Below are 22,025 nucleotides of genomic sequence, written 5' to 3' on the forward strand. Positions count from 1 at the left end.
TTATGTAAAGTGATGTTTTCAGATTATCTTGTCTGAAAATCTAAAGAACTGAAGCAGGATGAATAGGCTGCTTTGAAACTGAACAGAAAAGAAATGTGTTTTAAAATATAATTAAATTATTTTGATAAAATAAACAAGCTGTCCTTTGACTGCTGTAGGAATACTATATCGCAAGGGACCTTTTAAGTGATTTCAAAATACTTCAGAAAGGATAGTTCTTAGCATTCACAGAGAGGAATAGAATTAAAAGTCAAAAGGTATAACCTGAGACTCCAACCTTGAGAAGGTGTTCCTGGCATAGTGCATAATGCTGTCAAAGTCATATGGTTCCCCAAGGGAGTTAACCTCTCCAGGCTCCATCTTCAAAAAGTTATATTCCTGACCTACAAATGATTGATAATTAGAGATTCTTTAATATTTTCTGTAAAGATAAAAACCAAACAGGAAAAGAAAAACAACAAAGATCCTAACCTAATTACTCACTGACATTCATAAACGTTTGACATTTGGGAGTAACTGTGTGACTTTATTATGCCCTCTTAACCGAGAGGGCAGACGTCTTCTGAAATACACATCAAATTCCTATATTTGGCATTTAGAAAGACTAATCTCATTCAACCAGCACATAAAGGGCCCACACACCATTTAGTGCTTCATGTAGAATCTATACAAAATGCTGGTTTGATTCTTAACTCCAAAATAAAATTGTTTTGACAGCAAAGACTCCAGAAGAACCCTCCTCATTGTAGACTCATTAGACTGGATACTAAGAGTCTAACTGGATACTAAATCCAGTAGTAAACTACTGAATACTGGAGACTGCTTCAGCAAAGGCTACTCTCTAAGCCTCCATATAATACAGACAAGACACAAAGTCAAATTTTCAAGAGCCAGTTTTTGTAATTTAACAAAAGCAGAAGAGGAACAAAAGAATTATACTTAGTTCATAATTACAGAGCATAAGTTCTTTGTCTTCATCAGTGTATTAGAGTGCAAAGCACCTCTAACTCCAGTTCATATTCCCATTGGAGTCTTGCAAAAACAAACTGGAGTGACATTAACATTATTAACCAATATATTTTGCATAATATAAAAAAACCCAACTGTCTTGGTGGTCATGACTTCCTGATCCCATTTAGTGATCCTCAAGCTCAAGCAACACAAGAAGTGATTTCAGTCAGAAACTAGAGAGACAACTGAAAGGGAGAGCAGGAGGTTGAGGATGGCACTCCAGCTGATTTTTGCTATCACAGAAAAAGGAAAGGGGAAGAGCACTTATGGCATCTACACAAGTCAATAACACAGAGAGAAGAGAAAGAAGGCTCAAACGTGCATGCCCTTTCAGGACTTCAGAGATTTATGGGAGTGTTTATCAGCTTACAGTTTTCTTTGAAGTCCTAGATGAAGTGGCATCTCAAATTAATTCATATATTCCATTGCATCACAAATCTATTTTGTTTTAAAATATTTTCTATAGGAATAGACAAACACTCCAAGCTATAATTGTACAATTTCATCCCTTTTTGAGCAGAGAATTCCTGTAAGTCAAAATCAGTGTTTCTCAAAAACCATACACATTTATGAAAATTGCAAATAAAACATGCCTAATTCCCTCTCATTTTGCCTACCCAACACAAGTGAGGGTACAACAAGCAGAGTGAAAGAGATGACAGTCATAGTTTAAAATTCTGAGGTTCCTCAGATGCTTTGTCTCAACAACACCAAGGTCACTGACTAAAGCTGCAAGCTTTAGAGAGTGAAGTGAGTAATGTGTGAACTGCAGGAACTGTGCCTGTCTGTCACAGACTCAAAGTCCTTACATCCCAAATGTAAGCCTCTTGGGCAGCTAAAAGTAATTGACATATTTTTACTTATCACTCTGTAAAGACTACACAAGAAATGCCCTTTCTTAAGCACAGAAACCTGACTTTTAAAGGGCCTTAAGAGCAGTGATTTCCTTCAAAGTTTTTGAGCATGATTATTAATTTGCTCCTTCTAGCCTTCTATTTAACAGCTTGCTACTTGGCCAGACCTTTGGAAAATATTATATTTTAACTGTAGTATCTAATTTGTGAATCAACTTGAGATCAGTCAAGTTAAGAGGAATAGAAGGCAAAAAGGCTCATTTCTATTCAGCACTCCGTTTTAATAGAGTTGAGTGGATTAAGGAAACACCAAAAAATAAGCAGACAATTTTCTTTTTCCAAAATGCTTATCATAATATCTCACCAGGCTGGATGTTTTCTCTAATGATGGTAACATGGTCATCACGGTCTGGTCGTGTATGTTCGTGCCAAAAACCTATCACATGACCCAATTCATGGACAACTATGCCAAATTTATCACAGTTCTTGCCAATAGATATAGCCTGAGGACCATTTCCCCTTCGACCCACATAAGAACAGCACCTGTAATTAAAACACAAACAAAGATAAATGTTTTCATACATATCTCTACAAACCACATAGCAAATTTAGTTAAAACTTCGGAAAATAACATATAAAGATTCAGCAGAATAACGCACAATGCAATTTTGGCAGTCTCACAAATCCAGACCTTGTTCAAGAACAACTTATTATTCAAAATACCTAATAAGGGACACATGAAGGTTTTTTTTTATTATTATTCAAGGTATTCTTAAAAGATGCTAGCTATGATCAACAGAATTGTCACTGTTCTGACAGCCTGTTACAGAATGATACAGGAACTTCTTTTCTTCTAAAGAATCAATAAATTAAATTGACTGGAAGTACTAGCTCACCCATCCATTATCACTGCTTTCTTGCCCCAGCACACTGAAGAGGCATGCAGAAGGAAGCAGAAAGAATAAGGAAAGGCAAGCTTTCTTCTGTGCCTTACTTCTGCTTTGTAGTTTAATAGCACTTACTAGTCTCTCTGTCACTCAGGTCTGATAAGTTTGCTTTATTTTTATCTGAAACATCACCTTACTTCCTGACATCCACCTATAAAAGGTGCAGAAACAACGCAAGTAAAATAATATGAGTCCTTTAAAAGACTCACTTAGAATGAAGTTGAAAATACAGAAGGAAGATATCCTGAGTGTGATGCAGAATCTTGTGATGCCACTGTGCAATCCCTTTTATTTTTTGTTTCTTTGGCTATGGGTAATATACAATATCATTTGCAACAGCAGGATATTAGGAAGTTGAATGCTCTGAATATCTGTGAATTGTTTTCTTACACTCCTGTTTTCTTTCTCACAGTCCTGTTTTTTTATAATAGGATCCTCAGTCACAGAAACTTACATTTTCACAAGAAAAAAACAACATAACCCAAAAAAATCCAAAAACCTACTTTGCAACTGCTCTCATGTTTGATTCCTGTTCCACTGCACTTCCACGATAAAATTTCCAATGTAAACTTATGGAACAGAGATGTTCTTTTAAGCATTCATACCATCAGCATTTTTCTGAGATACCTTCTTTTTCCTTAGAAAAAGAGGTCTGCTGACTATGGTAGCAAAAGGAAAGAAAGGAGAATAAAGAAAATCCTATGAAACGGAACACAATTTCAGGTTTCAAAGCTTATTCTCTAGCACCTCTGAAGACCTTAAATATTTCAAGCAAGCAAAGCACTATATTCCCTAATAGAAGCCTGATTTCCCATCTCTGCTCTGTGAATTCTGCAGTCTGTCAGGTGGAATGGAATTGTATTGACCAGAGCACCTCCATTCTTTACCTTCTCCTGCTTTCTATGAAAACATGCTTCTGGTGCAACATGGCAGGGTATATTTGGTCCTTGAGCAGGTCAATGCTAGTGTGGAGAATGATCCTATCCTTCAGGATAGGATGCCTCCTCCGGCAATAAAGGAAGAGCAGCTGCACGAGCAATACTGATAGCAGATTAAATTCTACAGGCAACATTTGCTTGTTTCCCCTTTTCAGGTTTTGTGGTGGCAAACAGACTTTTCACTTTGGTTAGCTGGCTAGTCAGTCAGTCTTGGTTAGTCTTCTTCATTTAATTTTGTCAGTGTCTAATAAAATTTTAAAATACGGGTATTGGAGAAGTAGAACCACAGCATTTTAGCTTACAGTAATAGCTAAAACCAAGGATATACAGACCAAAAAAATTATTATCTTAAAATTAAAAATGCCACACAAGTTACTTTATAAAGGAAAATATTACTACAACAGTTTAGTAGAGTTGCAAGAGGAAATTACTGTTGGGAAAAATTATTGTTCACATGACAATCATTCTTTGCTATTTCAACTGCTTCTCAAGTAGTCCTACCCTCAATATGAATTAACTCTTTTCTTTCTGCTTTAGATAGTTCCAAGGATAGGTATGAAACAACTTTTTAGGTCAAAGCTCTGAATTATGCTCAGTACTTCAGCTAGAGCTATGCAATACCATGTTTAATTTATTTCTTAAAGTATCTTCCCTTCATAGCTCATTTCAAGGTAAATAAAAACAATGGCAATTTAGACTCCCTGCTATAATTCTGTGCCATCATCAATGTTGCACGTTTACAGACTACTCTTCCACATCACAGTAAAAGGAAATAAAGAACACCTGTGTATTGCTCTGTGTATTTCCCTCACTGAATACAAACAGTATTAACACAAAACTACTAATTACAATATTATATACAAATATTATTTTAAACACTGATAGAATAATAGCAATGGGAAAACTACCTTAAGATGTGCCCTAAAAATACAGCATAGATGATAAAAAAGGTTAAAATAAAAATTTAGAGCAGCTAAACCATTTCATCTCATAATTGCACAGTGGGTTTCACCTTTGCACCTGACATGGTTTTGCTTTAATATATTTTTCAGACTGCATACCTGCAGAATATATATTATGGTTATGGGTGAATATGTAAACATAAACAAAGCACTATGAATATTTTTACTATCATTTTTACACAGGATTTCATCTTTCACTAGTCACTCAACTATTTGAATATGCTTCTTTTGTACAATAAGGATATTACCATAGTTCATATACCCTCTCATTCACTCATACTCACCCTGGAGAGAAAAGTGTTTGCATTCTTAAGAAGCTTTTGGGTATTTTTTTTTGTTTTGTTTTGCTGGGGTTTTTTTAAACCTCCTACATAGTGTTATTTACCGTCCCATCAAACTAGAGAGAGAATGCTGAAGTATGCACTGTACTTTGAGCTAAAGGTAGTAGAACTTACAGTAACTCCTCATTCTCAGAAAAGTTCATTCATTCAAAAAGCCATTGAAGACCACCTATCCCCAGTATAGAATTTCCCATTTGCTGCTATAGGTCTGAGACTTCATATCTTGTAGAAAACACTGTTCCTTATCTTTCTTTCACAGAATCGCAGAATGTCCTGAGTCAGAAGGGATCCACAAGGATCATTAAGTCCAACATTTAACCCTGCACAGGACCATCCCCAAGAGTCACACCACGTACCCGAGTGGATCATCCAAACGCTTCTTGAACTCTGTCAGGTTTGGATCACTTCTCTGGGGATCCTGTTCCAGTGCCCAACCACCCTCTGGGTGAAGAACCTCTTTCTAATATCCAACCTGAACTCCCCTGATGCAACTTCAGGCCGTTCCCTTGGGTCACCGCGGAGATCAGTGGAAGTTGTAGACTGCAATGAGGTCTCCCGTCAGTCTCCTCCAGGTTGAACAGACCAAGTGACCTCAGCACTCCTCATATAGCTTCCCCTCAAGACCCTTGACCTTCCTTGTGGCCCTCCTTTGGACACCCTCTAATAGTTTCATGTCTTTTTATATTGCAGTGACCACACAATATTCACACAATATTCAACACTTTGAAGTAAGGACTAAGATATGGCATTTGCATTGGCAGTCTACAAGAAGTCATGGTAGAAAACTCAAGAATCAATCAGATAAAGTAACTGGCATTCTGTGAAAGTGTGTCACCATCACCATATTAGGTGAATTTAATGGATTAGGACTTCCTACTTATGTCAAGGTCATACACATCAGTATGGTAATTATGCTATACCTTAACATGTGCAGAGATAAAATGCACTGCAATGCTTAAGGGTTGTTTAAAAAATAGAAATCCATAAAACATATGCAATCTGTGAAAAGTCACATTACAGACTACTAAATATGGATAAAAATACACTGATTCTTGCATGATTAGAGTTGGAAGGGACCTCTTAAGGTCTCCACTCCATCTTTTTGCTCAAAGCAGGGTCAGATATGAAGGCAGACCAGGGTTGCTCAAGTCTTTACCTAATCTGGTCTTGAAAACCTCCAATAACGGAGACAGCACAACCCCTCTGAACAACCTGCTCTGATACTTGGCTGTCTATGCTGTAAAATATTTTTTACTTATACCCATTCTGATTTTCTCTTTCTTCAACTTATGTCGGTTGCCTTGTGCTCTCCAATCAAGGACCATCATGAAGAGCTTGGCTCCCTCTTCTTTTTGCCCTCCCTGTAGGAACTGGGGGCTACTGCTGGGTCCCCCTGAAGCCCCATCTTCTCCAACTAAGCAAACACTGGAACTTCAGCCTTTCTTCATAGGGCAAGTGCTCCAGCTCCTGGGCATCTTGGCAACCCTGTGGTTAAGTCCTTCCAGGTTATTAATATCTTTCTTGAACTGGGGGGCCATAACTGGATGTAGGGTCAGTCTGTAATTTAGCAAGCAGTGAGTAAAGATGGATGATCCCTTCCCTTGAGTCACCAGCTGTGCTTCTGTTCACACAGTCCTGGATGCTTTCAGTTGCCTTTATGCCAGGGCCCATGGCTGGTTTCTGCCCAGCTCACTGCCCCACAGCCTTCTCCACAGAGCTTCTCCCAAGCCAGCAGTGTCCGACCTATCTTGCGCTTCCTTCCCAGGTGCAGGGCTTTGCATTTGCCCTTGTTGGACTTCATATGGTCCCTGTTGGTCAGTTCCTCCAGCCTGCCTTGGGCCTTTTGGGTGGCAGCTCTACTACTGAGGCTATCATCTGCCCCCCCTTCCCCACTTGGTGTCATCTTCAAAGCTGATGAGAGCATGAACTCTCACCTCTTCATGGGTCATTGATAATGATGTTAAAAAGGACAGGTTGCAGGATAAGCCCCTGTGGTACTGCACTTTCAGTCACAGTCTTACCACAACCCTCCAAGCTCTACTACACAACCAATTTTAACCTATTTAGTTTTCCATTCACCTATAATCCTGCAAAATACACCTTGGAGACTGAACAGATTTAAACTCATTTGTTTAAATCCTGGAATGTAATTTGTAATTAAAAATCTTTACGATCTGAATACAACACATGATCACAGTGCAAGAGATTGATAAGAATAAAGACAGGATAACCAATATAATTATGAAACAGCAGAATGAATTCTTTTGTTTAAAATAGTCTAAATACTTCTGCAGAGTCTTCATATTTACCACTGTGTGGAAACTCTTTAGAGAAAAATTGCAATGCAGAACTAAAGAACATTAATCATTATTTATGGCTTAAAAAATATCAAGGTTATTGAGACTGTAAGTTGTAGAACATTTAACACATTTTCAATAGTTTTAACATGCTTATGTCATTGAATTCATATACACTACATAGTTCAGCTAGCAAAAACATATTTGGTGGCTTAAAAATTTCCATATATATTCAATATAATTATCACACAGGATACTTTGGGGATGAATAGAAAAAAAGAATTCTATATAGTACCCTCTATGATGTCTCCTGCTTTGCATTTATTGACACTATTCATAACCAAGGCAAAAGAATAAAGCAAGAATTTAACTACAGTCTATTTCTTCCTGTCCTTTTTACTTCTTTTAGAACAAAAGAGGGTCCAAATTTTTAAGGTTCTGCACTGTATCTTAGAAAAGGTCAGGCAACAGCAGTGTACTAAAAGCAAAATAACAAAATGGCCTGTACAAAACACTAAGCTATTGAGACAATTCATAAATAAGAAAATATGGTAAATAAATACCTAATTAACCAAAGTATCAAATGCAACTAAAAATACCAAGAAAATGATTGTTTCTTGAAAGTGGAGGTGTTTCGGATCACTTCTGAAAGCTGTTAGTGGTATTTCATAAATCAGACAGATTTTTGGGTGTTTGACAAAATAATTTGACATTTTACTATTACAGCAGTGAAAAACAAGAAAAGTTGTGCATTATCAAATGTGTTTAGTGATTGAGAATACCTCATCTGACACATTTGAAAGATGTTTCTTTTCAGAAGAAAAAAATTAACCCTAATCTTTTACATAGTATTCCTCTAGGTTGTCTAACATTGTACATCTAAGCCCCAATACATTGGAAATTATTTTTTTAATGCTGGTTTCCTCCAAAAAACTAAGCAGCCAGAGGACTATGGTAATTCCCCTATACAGGTTACTTGATAGATTTCAAGTACTTCAGAGAAAATGTAAAGAAATTTATTGAGTGTTTCTTTACATGCCAAGGAAAATTAGAATTAATACAAGTCTTAAAGTAACAGCAGCAGTGCACACTTATAGAGGTTCATTAGGATTTGTTAGGTTGAGTGTCATGTCAAGTACACAGATTCATCCAATTAAGCTACAAGGTTCTGATCACTTCAATAATTGCATTGAGAAAAAGAGTAAGGGAAACTAAGAAAAAAAAATCTATGAAGTAAATTAATTTGCAATATTATGAGTCTGACCCCAGGTGTGTTTGGTAAAAGATAAAGACACCTCTGTGCTGTCTGAGTACTTGTCACACCACTTAAACTGAATCAACTGGCAGCTTTTAAAGCTCATCTCTTTAATCTTTATTGTACCAGACAGCAGTTGGAGACAGTAACTATTTATGAATCTCTAATTCCATTTAATCAGTCTAGCTCATCAATGATGGTGAGCAATGAGAAATAAATGACAAAGAGACAGTGAAACTACTGGAACAACATACTCATTCTCTTAAATTAATATGAAAGAAGAAAGAATCAGGTAGGGTCAACGCTGCGCTTTTTTAAAAAAGCTGCATTCTTGAGAATGTGATAATATAAAAATCAGCATAGACCACAACATCATCTTGCCATGGCACTGACTGTATGAAATTGTGGATGAAAAACTGCAGAATTTCGTAAGCATAGCAGGACTGCATATCATCACCTATGTTACACGAAGAGAAAGAGGTTCACAAAATTCCCAAATAAAATCTCACTCTGGAGGCAGAGTTTTTTTCTTGGTGAAAACACCTCTTTCAATCACAAACATAACTTGATCCATAAAAAGTAGATATTGGCTATGACCTGGCTTGATGAATTTGCTTTTTGTCAGGGATCAAGATACAATCATGGTTACTAAATATTCTGATTCACTGCCCTAAGAGGACCTGTAGTGATGGCAGAAGTGGCTACTGCTTTTTTACCTGCTCAATAACATACAGCCAACAGAGTCCACCCTCAGCTAACAGCTGCCCATTCCAGTGTGTTAACATAAATCATCCCTGAGAGAGTTAATGCACTGTGTTTTAGACTATGGCAACCAGTCACCTGTCCCTTGCTCACACACAGGCTGCAGGCCACGTCACAGCCAGCAGGGAAGCTATGGGCAGGAGGAGTGTCAGCTGCCAGGGTTAATCAACACCTGAGAGCATGAGTCAGCCTTCCCCAGTGCACAGATTATTTAGCACAACTCTGATTTCTTCTCATTTCATAAAAATTACTGAGCACCTTTTATAACATGTTCTTTAGCTAAAGAATGCTGCAAAAGTGCACCTCGGGCAATGAATTAACCTGTTTCACCAACTTGCCTGCTATGCCTATTCAATTTATTATATACTATATGCCTATATAATACAACAAGTTCAAAAGAGGTTAAAACATTCAGAAGCTGTTCAGTCTACAATGTTTGGAGAAGCATATGAAACAGAAAAATCAAATCTCTGTCTCGGATGTATTTGTCAAATACTCATACAAGAGGACACAATATTGATTGCAATGTCATCTAAATTTTGTCATAAAAAGTGTTTAAGTCTTCTAGTGGAGAAAAAAAATTGCCACAAACTGAGATCAAAGGCATGCTGAGCTACCAGAACAATATGACTAATTGTGCTTTTTTTTTCTTTTTTTTGTTTCACTATATAAAAAGAAGTTTGATCTTGTACTCTAATATTTATTAAGAGCAGGTGACTTGAGGCCATTCCACTTTGCTGCCCCTTTTTTAGGTTTGCATACAGAGAGGTATACTGCTTGTGTGTTCAGGCACTTTCAATTTGATAGGAAAAAACATAAGGATAGAGAAGCAGTAGTGAACAAAGGGTATTTTAAATCTGTTACCAATTAAGAGTTTCATTTGCCCTGTTCAACTAGATGCATAAATATTTGCTGTAATAGATATTAAAGGCAGTATATACTGCTTGCTTGCTAGAAGTATCAAAACCATAATATCTTAATACTATATTCTTATTCTCACATCTGGAGGTCGTGGGTACAAATGACTATCAGTAATTACAAAATTTCAAAGTACTAAGTGATTCATCTGTACTACAAAACTATACTTCAACAATTAGCTGTTATCAAACTCAAGTTAAATAAACCCATGATAATAAATAATTACAGTTTAAGACTTCAGCAGATTAAATTATTCTGATGGGAAGGAGGGACCCAGCTGTAAAGCTTTTGACATTTTTCCAAACAAGCTGTCCACAAGCAAATCAGAGAAGTCTGATACCAAGGGAGGTATAAAGGTAGCTCGAATATTATAATAAGTTAAGATAGAGAAGATGCCTTTTAAATTTGCAGTTCAAGAAAAGACTGCTAAATATTATGAAGACAAACCTGGAACTCACAATAACTTTAAGAAGAGATCTGGAAAGGTAAATATGGAATTATTTGATGTCCTAAGATGTGCAAATCATGGTACACACTGAAACTAATGATGGGGTGTCAGAGTTACAAAAAGAGCTCTGGCCCTTTTTTGGAGTCACATTCCAGCTGACCACATATTGAGCGTGGCAGTTGTTGAGAAATAGGGAGCCATCATGCTTAGGTACCTAAGTGGAAGGAGGGGCTAAAAGATACATGAATATCTGTCACACTGGCTCAGCAGAAGTAATGACTCATCTGGACAAACATGCCCTAGTTTTGGGGCCCTATATTTCAAGAAAGATGTGAATTAGTTGAAAAGAATCTCAAAGAACAAAACAGTGTGATCAAAAGCATAGAAAACACTATTTATCAGGAAAGATTAAATGAATTAGGTGTTTTCTAGGCCCAAAAGAAAATAGAACTGAAGGTGGACATAAAAAAAGTCGGAAATTATGTAACAGATTCCTTTGAAAAGAAAAAAGAATAATTTCTCTTCTATGGCCATAGTGAGCAGAAAAAATAAGTTAATGTACTTTAACTGCAGTAAGAAATATCTGGTTTAGTTATGACCAAAACTACTGCCCTCAACTTCCTACATTTCTTATATTACAGATGCTGAAGCAATACAATTTCTAACAGGCTGTGAAATACTCATTTTTGCAGGTTTTTAGAAAACCAGTTAGACAAGCATGTATCAGCAATTACTTAGGTATAGCTATTTCTGTCTTAAGAATATATCAGAGAACTTTCTGAGATTCCTTACAGTCCTATGGGACTCAAAAATCAAAACTTATCTCTTGTCCACTGATGATATGTAACCACTCAACTTTAGGAAGGTCACGTATCTCTGATAACCAACTGCTATGTTTCAAATATGCTTTTTCCATCACTGCCCTTCTGGGATGATCTTCCCTTGAACTGTTTCAAGATGTAATACATTACACTCCAAACTATCCTTAATGTTTACAATGGCTCAGTAACACTTCCCTTGCTAGTGTGCTAGTGCTGTCATCTGAGACATCTGAGATACAGACACCTGAATTTCCACATATATGACTGTCCACTTTGTTTCATTAAATGTGTTATGGTTTGACTGTGCACTCTTTGGGGCAGGGTTTATCATGTAGTTTTTTATTTCAACAGTCCTAAGCACAATAAAATCTCTGTCATCTGTGAATGTTAGCTGCCATGGTACTACAAACAATAATGACACAATGTGCTAACAAAACAACACAGCAGGGTGCTATGGGAAAGAACTGAGATTAATTTTACGCAACTGGCCATGTAGCCCAGAAAGTGTTTGCAGTTGGTTTGGTGTCGCTTTAGTCTGGGCTCTTTCCGTGGAAAATCCTGCATCAGCACTGTATGCTGGTGGGTAGTGCACAGCAGTTCCTGTTCACCCAGAAAATATAGGCTCTTATTTATCTGGCCCTTCCTGAAACGACTTATGGGCACAAAAAAAAAACAACAACCAAACAACAAAAAACAAAACCACAAAAAAACAAAAAACCCACATTCAATTGCCCCTTCTGTTTGGTCTGGTTTTGTTTCATCACTGATGCACTGTTAATAGCCACACTCTTCTTTGTTTTTACTTTAAACTTGTTACAGACTTTTTAAATTATTTGTATTTTGCAAAGTACCCACCAATAAAACAACCTTACTGGTAAAGGATAATGTTGACTTTGAAAGTAGATACTGAGTATATTCCAACTTTCTGGTTAAAACTGGTTATAATCCAGCCTTCCCCCTAAAGTGATTTGATCTCATAAAGCATCAACCAGCCTAAGGAACAGTTCTGGAGAGATTTTCTGTCATTTGGCTTTGGGTATTTTGAAGTTGTAGAATTTACATTTGGCAGATATCTTCATACTTCTCTTTCTAAAGTGACTGAAACCACTTATATCTTTCACACTCTTCTGTTTAAATTTACACTGCTTTCTGCCTCTGTGAGCACAAGGGAACCATCATGACTTTTCTCTGCTTCCCATTTCTCTTGCAGCTGTGTGTCAGCATCCCCCAATCCTATCTTATGGGTGAATTCTATCTTATGGGTTGTGTTCACTAAAATAATAGCCATGCTGGCTCAGAACAAAAGTCTGTTTAATTTGGCACTGTTTCTAACAGCAGTCTAGGGGTCTACAGCATACCTAGAGTGGCATAAGAACATGACAGGCAACCACAGAATAAGCTCCCCAATTGCAAGGATCTGCAGCTCAGAGACTTTCAGAGGCAAAGGTGATCCCTTTCTAAAATAGCTTAGGACTGGGTTTTATTATGTTGTCCTATGCCTTAAAAAGAACGTCATGGGTACTTTAAACAAATAATTCTACATGTAATTTTATGGGCTATAAATCAAATACATTCAGGATCATTTCTACAATGCAAGGAGGTCCCAAAACTTCTTTTCACTTCCCTATCCTAATACAATTCAAAAGTAGGCATACAAAGGGTTCAATGATCAAGAAGTCAGGAAGACAGAGAACTGTTCACTGGGAAGCCTACAACCCAAATAGGAGGTGACTGTCAGAAGTACAGAATTTACACAGGTAGTGTGCACTCTTCTTGGGAAATACACATGGTCCACTCAGGAAGTTCACTGACCACTATATGAAATCAAGAATTCTGAGTGGAATAAATAACAAATGTAGCTGACTGAGGCATTAATGAGCAGTAATATCTGAAGATGGAACATGGTGATTAATGGAAAGCTGCACCTATGAATAATAAAACCTGTTCTGTTCACTTTTACACACGAGTGACCTAGAAAAAGGAATTTGCAAAATAGTCATGAATTTGGTCGTTAAACAAATCTGGGCAAGGATACGAGAGATAAAACTACATTTAACAACAATTAAGGTGGAAAAAGGATACGGGATAGATGTCCATACATAATTCACCAATGACATGGAGAAAGCTAAGAATAAACAAATGACAAACCTATGATACCTTTAGAACAATGCATATAAATATTAGAAGCATGACTGAAAGCCAAACATAAGTCTCATATCTGGGTATATATAGCAAGATTATTTTACTAGAAATAGACAAAAGAGATGTAACTTCACAAAGTTACTACATATACTGGTTTCAATGAACTTAAAAGTCAGGCAGAACATGGGTATCATTGAAATGCAGTAACTATTCATTTTCCTGGGAAGAATATATTCCCTTATAACTGCAAAGCTGAGAAACATGCCGAAATACTAAAAGCACAAGTATCTGTTACCATACACTCACACTTACCCACATGGTCTGTATGTAAAAACAATATAGCTTTCCTCATCGCTTCGTTCGATAAATGTAACACACGTGTACTTTTCCCAGTGCCGCATGGCCTGTTTGAACATGGCGCGCTGGGTGCCTGGAAGGACAGTTGCATGAGATGAAATAAGAGACTTTTCTAACTGCATCTTTCTCCTTACAAGCCATACCAGGAATATAGGCCTGGAAGGAGTCAGTGAATCACGAAGCCCTGTGTGTCCCAGTAGTCCCATGTACTGCCAGATTCCAATTAAAGGCATACTCAGAACATCATCTCATCATACCATATGTGCCTGCAAGGGAACTGATACTGCCTGACACACTCTAGTAAATACAAAACCTGCAATAAAAACCACAACTATTTTACACCAGAGGAAGAAATACAGTGTTGTTTATGTGCCTGCATCAGCATAATATTTGCTACGCAATTTCCCAGATGAACATCAAGTGAATCACCTTGAGGGGAAAAAAAAACAGAAAGGAGAAAACAAAGAAATCTGAGGAACCTTGGATTTTAGCTATCTATCTAATAGAAAGAAAGAAAGAAAGAAAGAAAAATCCTACAGCCTTCCACTCTGGAGACCAGTTTAATCTAAGCCATGTAAATAGGCATACCAGTCGAAGCATTTGATTTAAATAAGGCTGACCTCAACACAGACAAGTCTCTTCTTCTTTGCATCAAAATCTTTCAGAAAACAAATGATATATCAAAAGTGGGAAATTAAGACTTTGGTAAAATGCTAAGCGCACGTAGATACTAGTTTTAAAAATGAGAAACACATTCAGAAAAGGTCAGAGCTATACCCTACATGCAGATGCAGCCAGGCCAGCTCTCAGCACAGGACACAAAGCCAGCCAGTACACAATACTTCAGAGAGCACAGCAATGTAATTTCACTGCCTGACAAAAGACAAAGTTTATTGACATAGGGGCAGTATCTGAGAATATAGCTGTATTGCTTCAAAAAGAACATTATTATTTGGTAAGAATTTGCTAACAGAAATATATCCATCTTGCAGGTTACAGTATAGGATAATTAAAAAAAAAAATCAAATCTTTTTTAAACTTAAAGATGACAAAACTTCAAAGTTTGTAAAAATGGCAAGATCAAATCATATCTGATTCTAAAAATTAAAGGTTATTCCATCCAATCTTGCCCTTTTCCTTTATCTTTAAGCAACATTTTCCAAGCTTTAGAATTTGACTTTCTTTATGAAAAAGGCAAAATGTTTAATCTGGTATGCTTTCATTTAGCTTACTATGATTATTTCAGAAAATAGTAATCCTAAAGCAAAGGTCACTTTTGGTATAGTACTATGTAAATTCACAAACTGGAAGTTTGACTGTAGATGTCAGTTTGAAAGGAATGAATGGTTTCTCCATATATACGCAATGTGTGAGTATTTGCATGTTTCTTTTGGTTCCCGGTATTGTCATGCACAGTAAATGTTATTACATATTTTTCCCATTATATTTGGGTTTTTTTGCTCCATTCTCTTTAAAATTATCTCTTACATTCTCATCGATATTGATCCATTTATATTTTTCAGGGATAACAAATGTTTTAAACTTTTTCTACAGTTTTCTGCCAAGAATTCTATTGGCAGTCTTTCTTCTTGTCATATATAATGTCTGTGTGTACCCATCTGAAAACCAAACTGAGGAATGACAAAACACATTTGAGTCAGTTTGTTGAGTGAAATCAGTTCAGTAGAATATATGTCACACCAGTTGAATTAGATATATACTTGTGCCAAATATCCTGCATTAAAAAAAAAAATCCCCCGAAAAACAGATTTCTTGACATTCTGTTACTTTGGCTCTTGGAAACAAACATGCAACAGGAAATATTAAGCAAAGAAAAAGAGCCTTCCCTCTCTAAGAGGTAGTTATACATTTTTATTATGTAGCTTGCCTTTGAAAACAATTAATTAGACTAAGATTTTTTTCTTTTGACTTTAATAGTATGACTTCACTTCTAAAAATTAAAAAAAAAAAAGGAAGAAGAAGGTAATTTAAAAAAATCATATTTCCTCTTTCCATCCAAAGCATAAAGCTTACCAGTGAAATTTCCACCTATAACATATGGAATGACACCCCCTGGCCATATTCTTTCTGTTCGTGATGTAGCAGCTCTAGGAAATCGGTTTTTCTCATTTTTCCCTGAGAATTTTGCAGTAGTTCTTCCTTTAGATGTATTATTTTGCTCAAAACCTGTAATGATAATTAAAATACTGAATGAGGTCACACACACACACAAAGAGAACAACTATTTTCCAGCAGGTCAAACTCAGATTATTTCTTTATGCCTCTTAAAAGTAGGACATTGCTGTTACGTGACAGTCTATCGTTACTTAGTTTTCTGAGAAAGGCTTGAAATAAGTCTGAATCCTCATTTTTTAAACATATCTCAAGTAACAATTTTGCACGTATGTTTATCAACTGGAATGAGCATTGCATAATTGCATCTAAATTTTCTCCTTTAATAAAAATATTTGGAAAATTACACTGTGTTTTTAGTGGGGTTTGGGGGGGTTCTTTTTTTTCTGGCTTTAGTGTTATTTTGGACCTTTTAATAGACCAGTATTTTTCCAGCAAAGAAGGAAAGTCTTTGGACAGACTCAAAGTAATCAAAACATTCACTATCTTTTTCATTTTTATTGTATGATCTGGAAAAAGCACCAGAGCAGAAAGAAGTCGATACATTTTTCATAAACTAACTTTTGGGCCCTATGAATAAGTATTACTCATGGCTGGAGTTTCTTTACAAGAGAAAAAAATATCTACCATTCTCAGGGATATTACCACCATTCATTCCATTACAGTCAAATCTTTCTAAATCAGCTGAAACCTACAGTGACAACAGAAAAGGATAAGGATAGTTAGACAAGGACTTGCACACCAGAACAGGTGTTTCTTCTGAAGCAATTTATAGGTTAGTATGCAGATCTGAGCAGTTCATAAAAAACAGATCCCTTGAAAGGTGATCAACAAATCCTACGCAGTGCAGTTGAAATCTTACTCCTCATTGAAGAGCACACTTTCTTTCTGTGAGAATCCCCTGTGATACCAGGTGCACCAGAGTGTTAATGACTATGTCAGAATCAGGAAGGATTCTGGGCAGTAAGGAATCTTGGAATAGCCCCAGGGCTGAGAGAGCAGCAAAAAGAAGAAAAGGGAGAAGCTCCAGCACAATGCAGGGAGAAAGCTCTTTGATACACAGGAAGAAAAGCCTGTCTTTGTAACAACCTGCATGCAACAAATTATATCAGGAATGATACAGAAAATTCCAGGGATTAAAAAAAAACAAACAAAACAACACACTCAGGTAAAACAAGTAACTTATCATTGTAATTAAAAAAGTGTGTAAATGGGAATTATGCAACAGTCTACACAACAGGTAGACACTTTACAGAAAAACTATTGTTACACTTAATATGCAATCATTATTGAACCACTTCAGATGTTTACATAGATGTTTTACCATTTCAAATTATTTTTATCAGTGCACTCCAGAACTCTAGGTAAGAAATTTATGCCAAATTGCATGTGAAAGACTACAAGAATTTATGCAATACTAAAATTTTAAATCTCTTATAAAGAATGAAAATTATATATCAAAGCACATCTGCAAAGGCAGTTACCATGCTCTGGTTAACCTTGCAAGATACATTTAGACAAAATGTGGTACAATTACAATGAAGTTTTACATATTTTCCTTTTTGAAGTTGACGTTTCATGATATTAAAGTGACATCTCCTTGCATTAAATACAGTGAGTAAACTCAACCAGTATTATTGGGGATTCCACTTCTGTGCGCTGTTGAATTCAACTACATTTATACCGACAAGAGCATGATTGATTAATATAAAAACGTGCTTGTTCGGCATAACACACTACAAATGATTCAAACACAGTATGAATCATCAGAATGCCCCACCTGGATCCAGAAAAAAAGAAAGAAACAAACAAAATTAGTAGCTATGCAGCATAGCCTACCTGCCATGAAAAGACACTGTATGGATATTAGTTGAGCTGATAACTGTGAACACAGCCATACAACAAAGTTAAGCAGTTTTTAATACAAGATTTAAAACTATGTATTTTAGCTTTTGATACTGATGTAGAAATCTAAGAAAAAAAAACAACAAAAAGCTAATCTCTTTATTACTATTCTTGCACTATTTATTTCATAATTTGTTTATGCCAATAGCAATACATGAAGGTTTTAAAGTGTTAAAATACTATCATCATTAACGTTCATGATACACTATGACATCAGGCAACTTGCTAATTTAAACACTGAAAATACCAGAGCCAAATCTTCTTATCCTCTCTATAAGCTGATAGAGGGCACCGTGTTTTTTTGACATTCCATGTTCTCCAAAGCCACCTTTAAAAGGAAAGAAAAAAAAAAAAAAGAAATTTTCAAAAGTTAAAAACATGGAATCTTAAACCTACAGCAACTATATAGCCTGGAGAAATTAGAAAATGTCCCATAAAATCTGCAATGCAACTTAAAGGCAACTTAATATTTTTAATGATTTGCATAAAAATTGTTCAAGTATTCTTGACAATGCAATAAAAACACATTATTAGCTGAAAAATTTTCTAATATGCATTCCATGAATGTAAGTCAACATCTCTTTGTTAGTCAGGCAAGTCATGACAATTACATCATCTAATCATTATTTGGAGCTTTTTTTGTTTCTGGTGACCTTGACATCCTCAGAGCTATATTGACTGACAGCTAAAAGGCTTTCCCTTACAGAAATTTCCTGAGTGCATGCCACAGTTTTCTCATTCCAATGGAGGGAAAGAGAGAAAGCAAACAGCCAAAGTTTCATCAGAAAAAAAAACTAACAAAAAAAATAAAAAACCACAACCAAAAAAACCAACAAAAACCCAAACCACAACAACAACAACAAATGACAAAAAAAACCCCAACCCTTCACCACACATAAAAAACCCAACCAAAAACCTCCAACAAAATTGATGTAAACTTAATATTTTTGATTTTACCATGAAATATTTGGGGTTTTTTTCCAGCATGCAAATAGATGTCAATGCACTCTAAAGGTTTTGAAACATCACAAGCTGGTGTATATTGCAGTAAGACCTCACAGGCATATAAATAGATAGATAGATAGATAGATAGATAGATATCTGTGTCATTACAGCAATCAACGAAAATCTAAGTTATGAAGTAGTTTATTTTAACATTTACCATCCCATTTACAGAAATAAAACACATTTCTGGGTTTACTGCATGCATTCTGACACATACACCCTTCACATATAAACCTGTTGTGGCTGCAAGTGCCTTTTCAATCACCAGTAAACCAGAAGCAAGAACACTGACAACACTGCACTAGTCAATTAAATCATTCAGAATTGTTCAGAAAGTCTTGTGATTTTCATAATTTTGCACTAGGTTGTATTTTACAATTCACAATCTGTTACAGGACAAGTGAATTTTTAAACTACTTTTACAATAGAAAAAGTAAAAAGATGGAAACAGACCACTGACACCTCCAACTGCCATTAAAAAGACCTTTCCAAAATTCCTATGAAAACTTTCAACATATATGTAGAAAATACATTTATTAAACAGTAACTTAAAATCATATTGCACATGAGAAAATTCCATAAAAGGCAAGTAAGTGTGTGGTTGCTCAGTGAATAACAATGTGCCTAATTATTTGGATTACACTGTCACATAGTTGCTGGCTCCCTCGAGAAAAAATTTCCAAATTTTTAAAAACATTTTAGATAGATGAGGTAATACATTCCTTTCCAACAAGTTGTATAGTAACTATAGCATATACTGCATAGAATATAACATTGATCATCATTAATGTAATTGTCTCTCATGTTACCATTCATCTTATAAAACAAGGTATATAGCTAAAGATTCTAAAAGAATATTAAAAAGTCCTTAAAAGCATCATCTTTCAGAAATAACAGAAACCCCCCAGAGAATCCATTATTTACTTAAGGAAATTATTATACCATGTTTCTAGAAAAAAAAAACAACTCTCACTTTTGTCTTACCACTGCTTGTGTATTTCATTTAGCGAAAACTAAAGAAGAAAAAGTATCTCAGCTAGACTAAGCTGTCTTATATGAATAATATTAAGTCTTGCCAAGCCACACAGCCTAAAAAAAGTTTTAAAAAAATTTATATTTGCTGTGTCCTCTCACAGTTCAAGCAGGAGAAGGTAGATGGTTTAGGCAGTTTTGACTCAATATACACATAAAATTTTTATCAGCTCTACTGTTGTTTCTGTTTACAATGATTATGCATTTTGCTTGGATGGAATGAAAAATAAAATAAAAGAGCCATACTCCGGGAAGCTCACAGATTATCTGACAAATCCAGACAGATAATCCTCCCCAAAAGGAGCAGTCACATAATGTGAATCAGGGCCTGTGAGCCTCAGGATTTTAATCAGAGTTGCAATGACAAGTGTGTCTCCACCACTCCATCTTCATGGTTTACAACCAAGTATCTAACCCTTCTACCACGTCACCTTTAGTTTGTGAAGACCAGCTACAGAGAATGCTCAGAATTCAAGCTTGCAATTGTGTTTATAACTAAGGTAAAATTTTGCTGGCTATATTACAGACATTTTACATTCCTTTTCCAGTTGCTACTTAATATCAACTAGCTAGTTGTTGGTAATTTGCTATTTCAGGAATTAAGGGGAGAAAAGCACACTAGGCTGTGCAGTTTGCAAAAATAGGCTAAATTCCAAGTTTATGCACCAAGAATGCTGTAAATGTAGAAAAAAATTACATATGTGCAGTGCAAAATTGAGTTCTCCAATGTTGTTTTTAGAAAAAGCAAGAATGCTGAGGGTTCACTGAGAGCCATTAAGTCATCAACCTCAAGCTTGTTGTCAAAAGTTTAGTCCTGCTGACTATCACAGTTGGATTGACTTGTCTTCTGCAACACAGGTAGAAAAATTTGATCCAAATATGTTAGTAATCCTCGACAGGGTGACTCGATATCCTGAATAGGATACCATCCACAAGAAAAGATAATGTGTCTATCACAAAACATGTAAGGAAGGAAAAACTAAATAATATTAAATATAATTTAAAAACTGCTTAATAATGTATATTGTTTCTGTAGCCATTAACAAAAAAAAAAAAACAAAACAAAAAGAAAAAGAACAACTTTGCAGTTAAAAAGAAGAAATAGAAAAGCAAGAAGAAAACAAGAAAAGGGAGTCATCGGGTCAAAGAAATCACTTGACTGCATTACTCCAAGGGGAAATGAGTGATCTTAGTCTACATTTTGTCAACAAAACTATTGCCTGAAATACCTTCAAAAGGCAATTTAAACTATTTGTTTGGGGGAAGGGAGGCAGGGAGACCACTGATTCTAACATTTTAAAATCAAGTCTAGATCTAGAAATTATCAACACTGTTCCTGCCTTGAAAAGACAAGTGGATTTAAAAAAGATAAAATAAATTTGCAAGTTGTCATCTAAATAGTCTAATCACAACATCTACATAGGAAGAGTAAAAATATTTTTAAAGTTATCAATATTGAAAGCTTAAATTTAAAATTGCTTCTTTCACCTGAAAAATGTACTTCCACATATCAGGAATAAGTTACAGTATCTCAGTTCAGGACCATATAAAACATGCTGAATAGAAAATAATTTTTAATTTTACATTTATAGATTCTCTAATAGCATTTTTCCCAGACTTTTCCTAAGTAACTTGTCTTTTTATGGTATCATAACCTGAAAATTTACAAATTCTCAGTTATCAATTTACAAATCAGATCCTGAAAGGATAAATATTTTTAAACATTAGATAGACATCCATTTAGATATGGATTATGTTTTTTCTCTTCTGCAAGCACACATATGTACACATAAATAATATCTCTTTATCTATGCGTCTGAATATCCAGCTGCCTGTGTTAATCAGATTGCAGTTCTGGCAATAGTGCATTGTATGTTAACAATAGCAAATAAACCTA

The 22,025-nt window shown here is 35.6% G+C and overlaps 1 protein-coding gene across 1 annotated transcript in view; it reads right to left on the reverse strand.

The window, feature by feature from the left end:
• TLL1 (tolloid like 1) overlaps window positions 1-22,025 on the reverse strand; it is a 76,270-nt gene that overhangs the window by 52,423 nt on the left and 1,822 nt on the right. Inside the window, exons 3-7 of the mRNA XM_029959453.1 lie at window positions 18,339-18,419; window positions 16,088-16,240; window positions 14,009-14,126; window positions 2,230-2,408; window positions 278-383 (exon numbers count right to left, since the gene is read on the reverse strand). Coding sequence (XP_029815313.1) covers window positions 278-383; window positions 2,230-2,408; window positions 14,009-14,126; window positions 16,088-16,240; window positions 18,339-18,419 — 637 coding nt within the window. The remainder of the gene's footprint in view (window positions 1-277; window positions 384-2,229; window positions 2,409-14,008; window positions 14,127-16,087; window positions 16,241-18,338; window positions 18,420-22,025) is intronic.

Source organism: Manacus vitellinus, unplaced genomic scaffold (assembly GCF_001715985.3).
Source record: "Manacus vitellinus isolate BGI_N305 unplaced genomic scaffold, ASM171598v3 scaffold_0_pilon, whole genome shotgun sequence".
NCBI classification, from domain to species: Eukaryota; Metazoa; Chordata; class Aves; order Passeriformes; family Pipridae; genus Manacus; species Manacus vitellinus.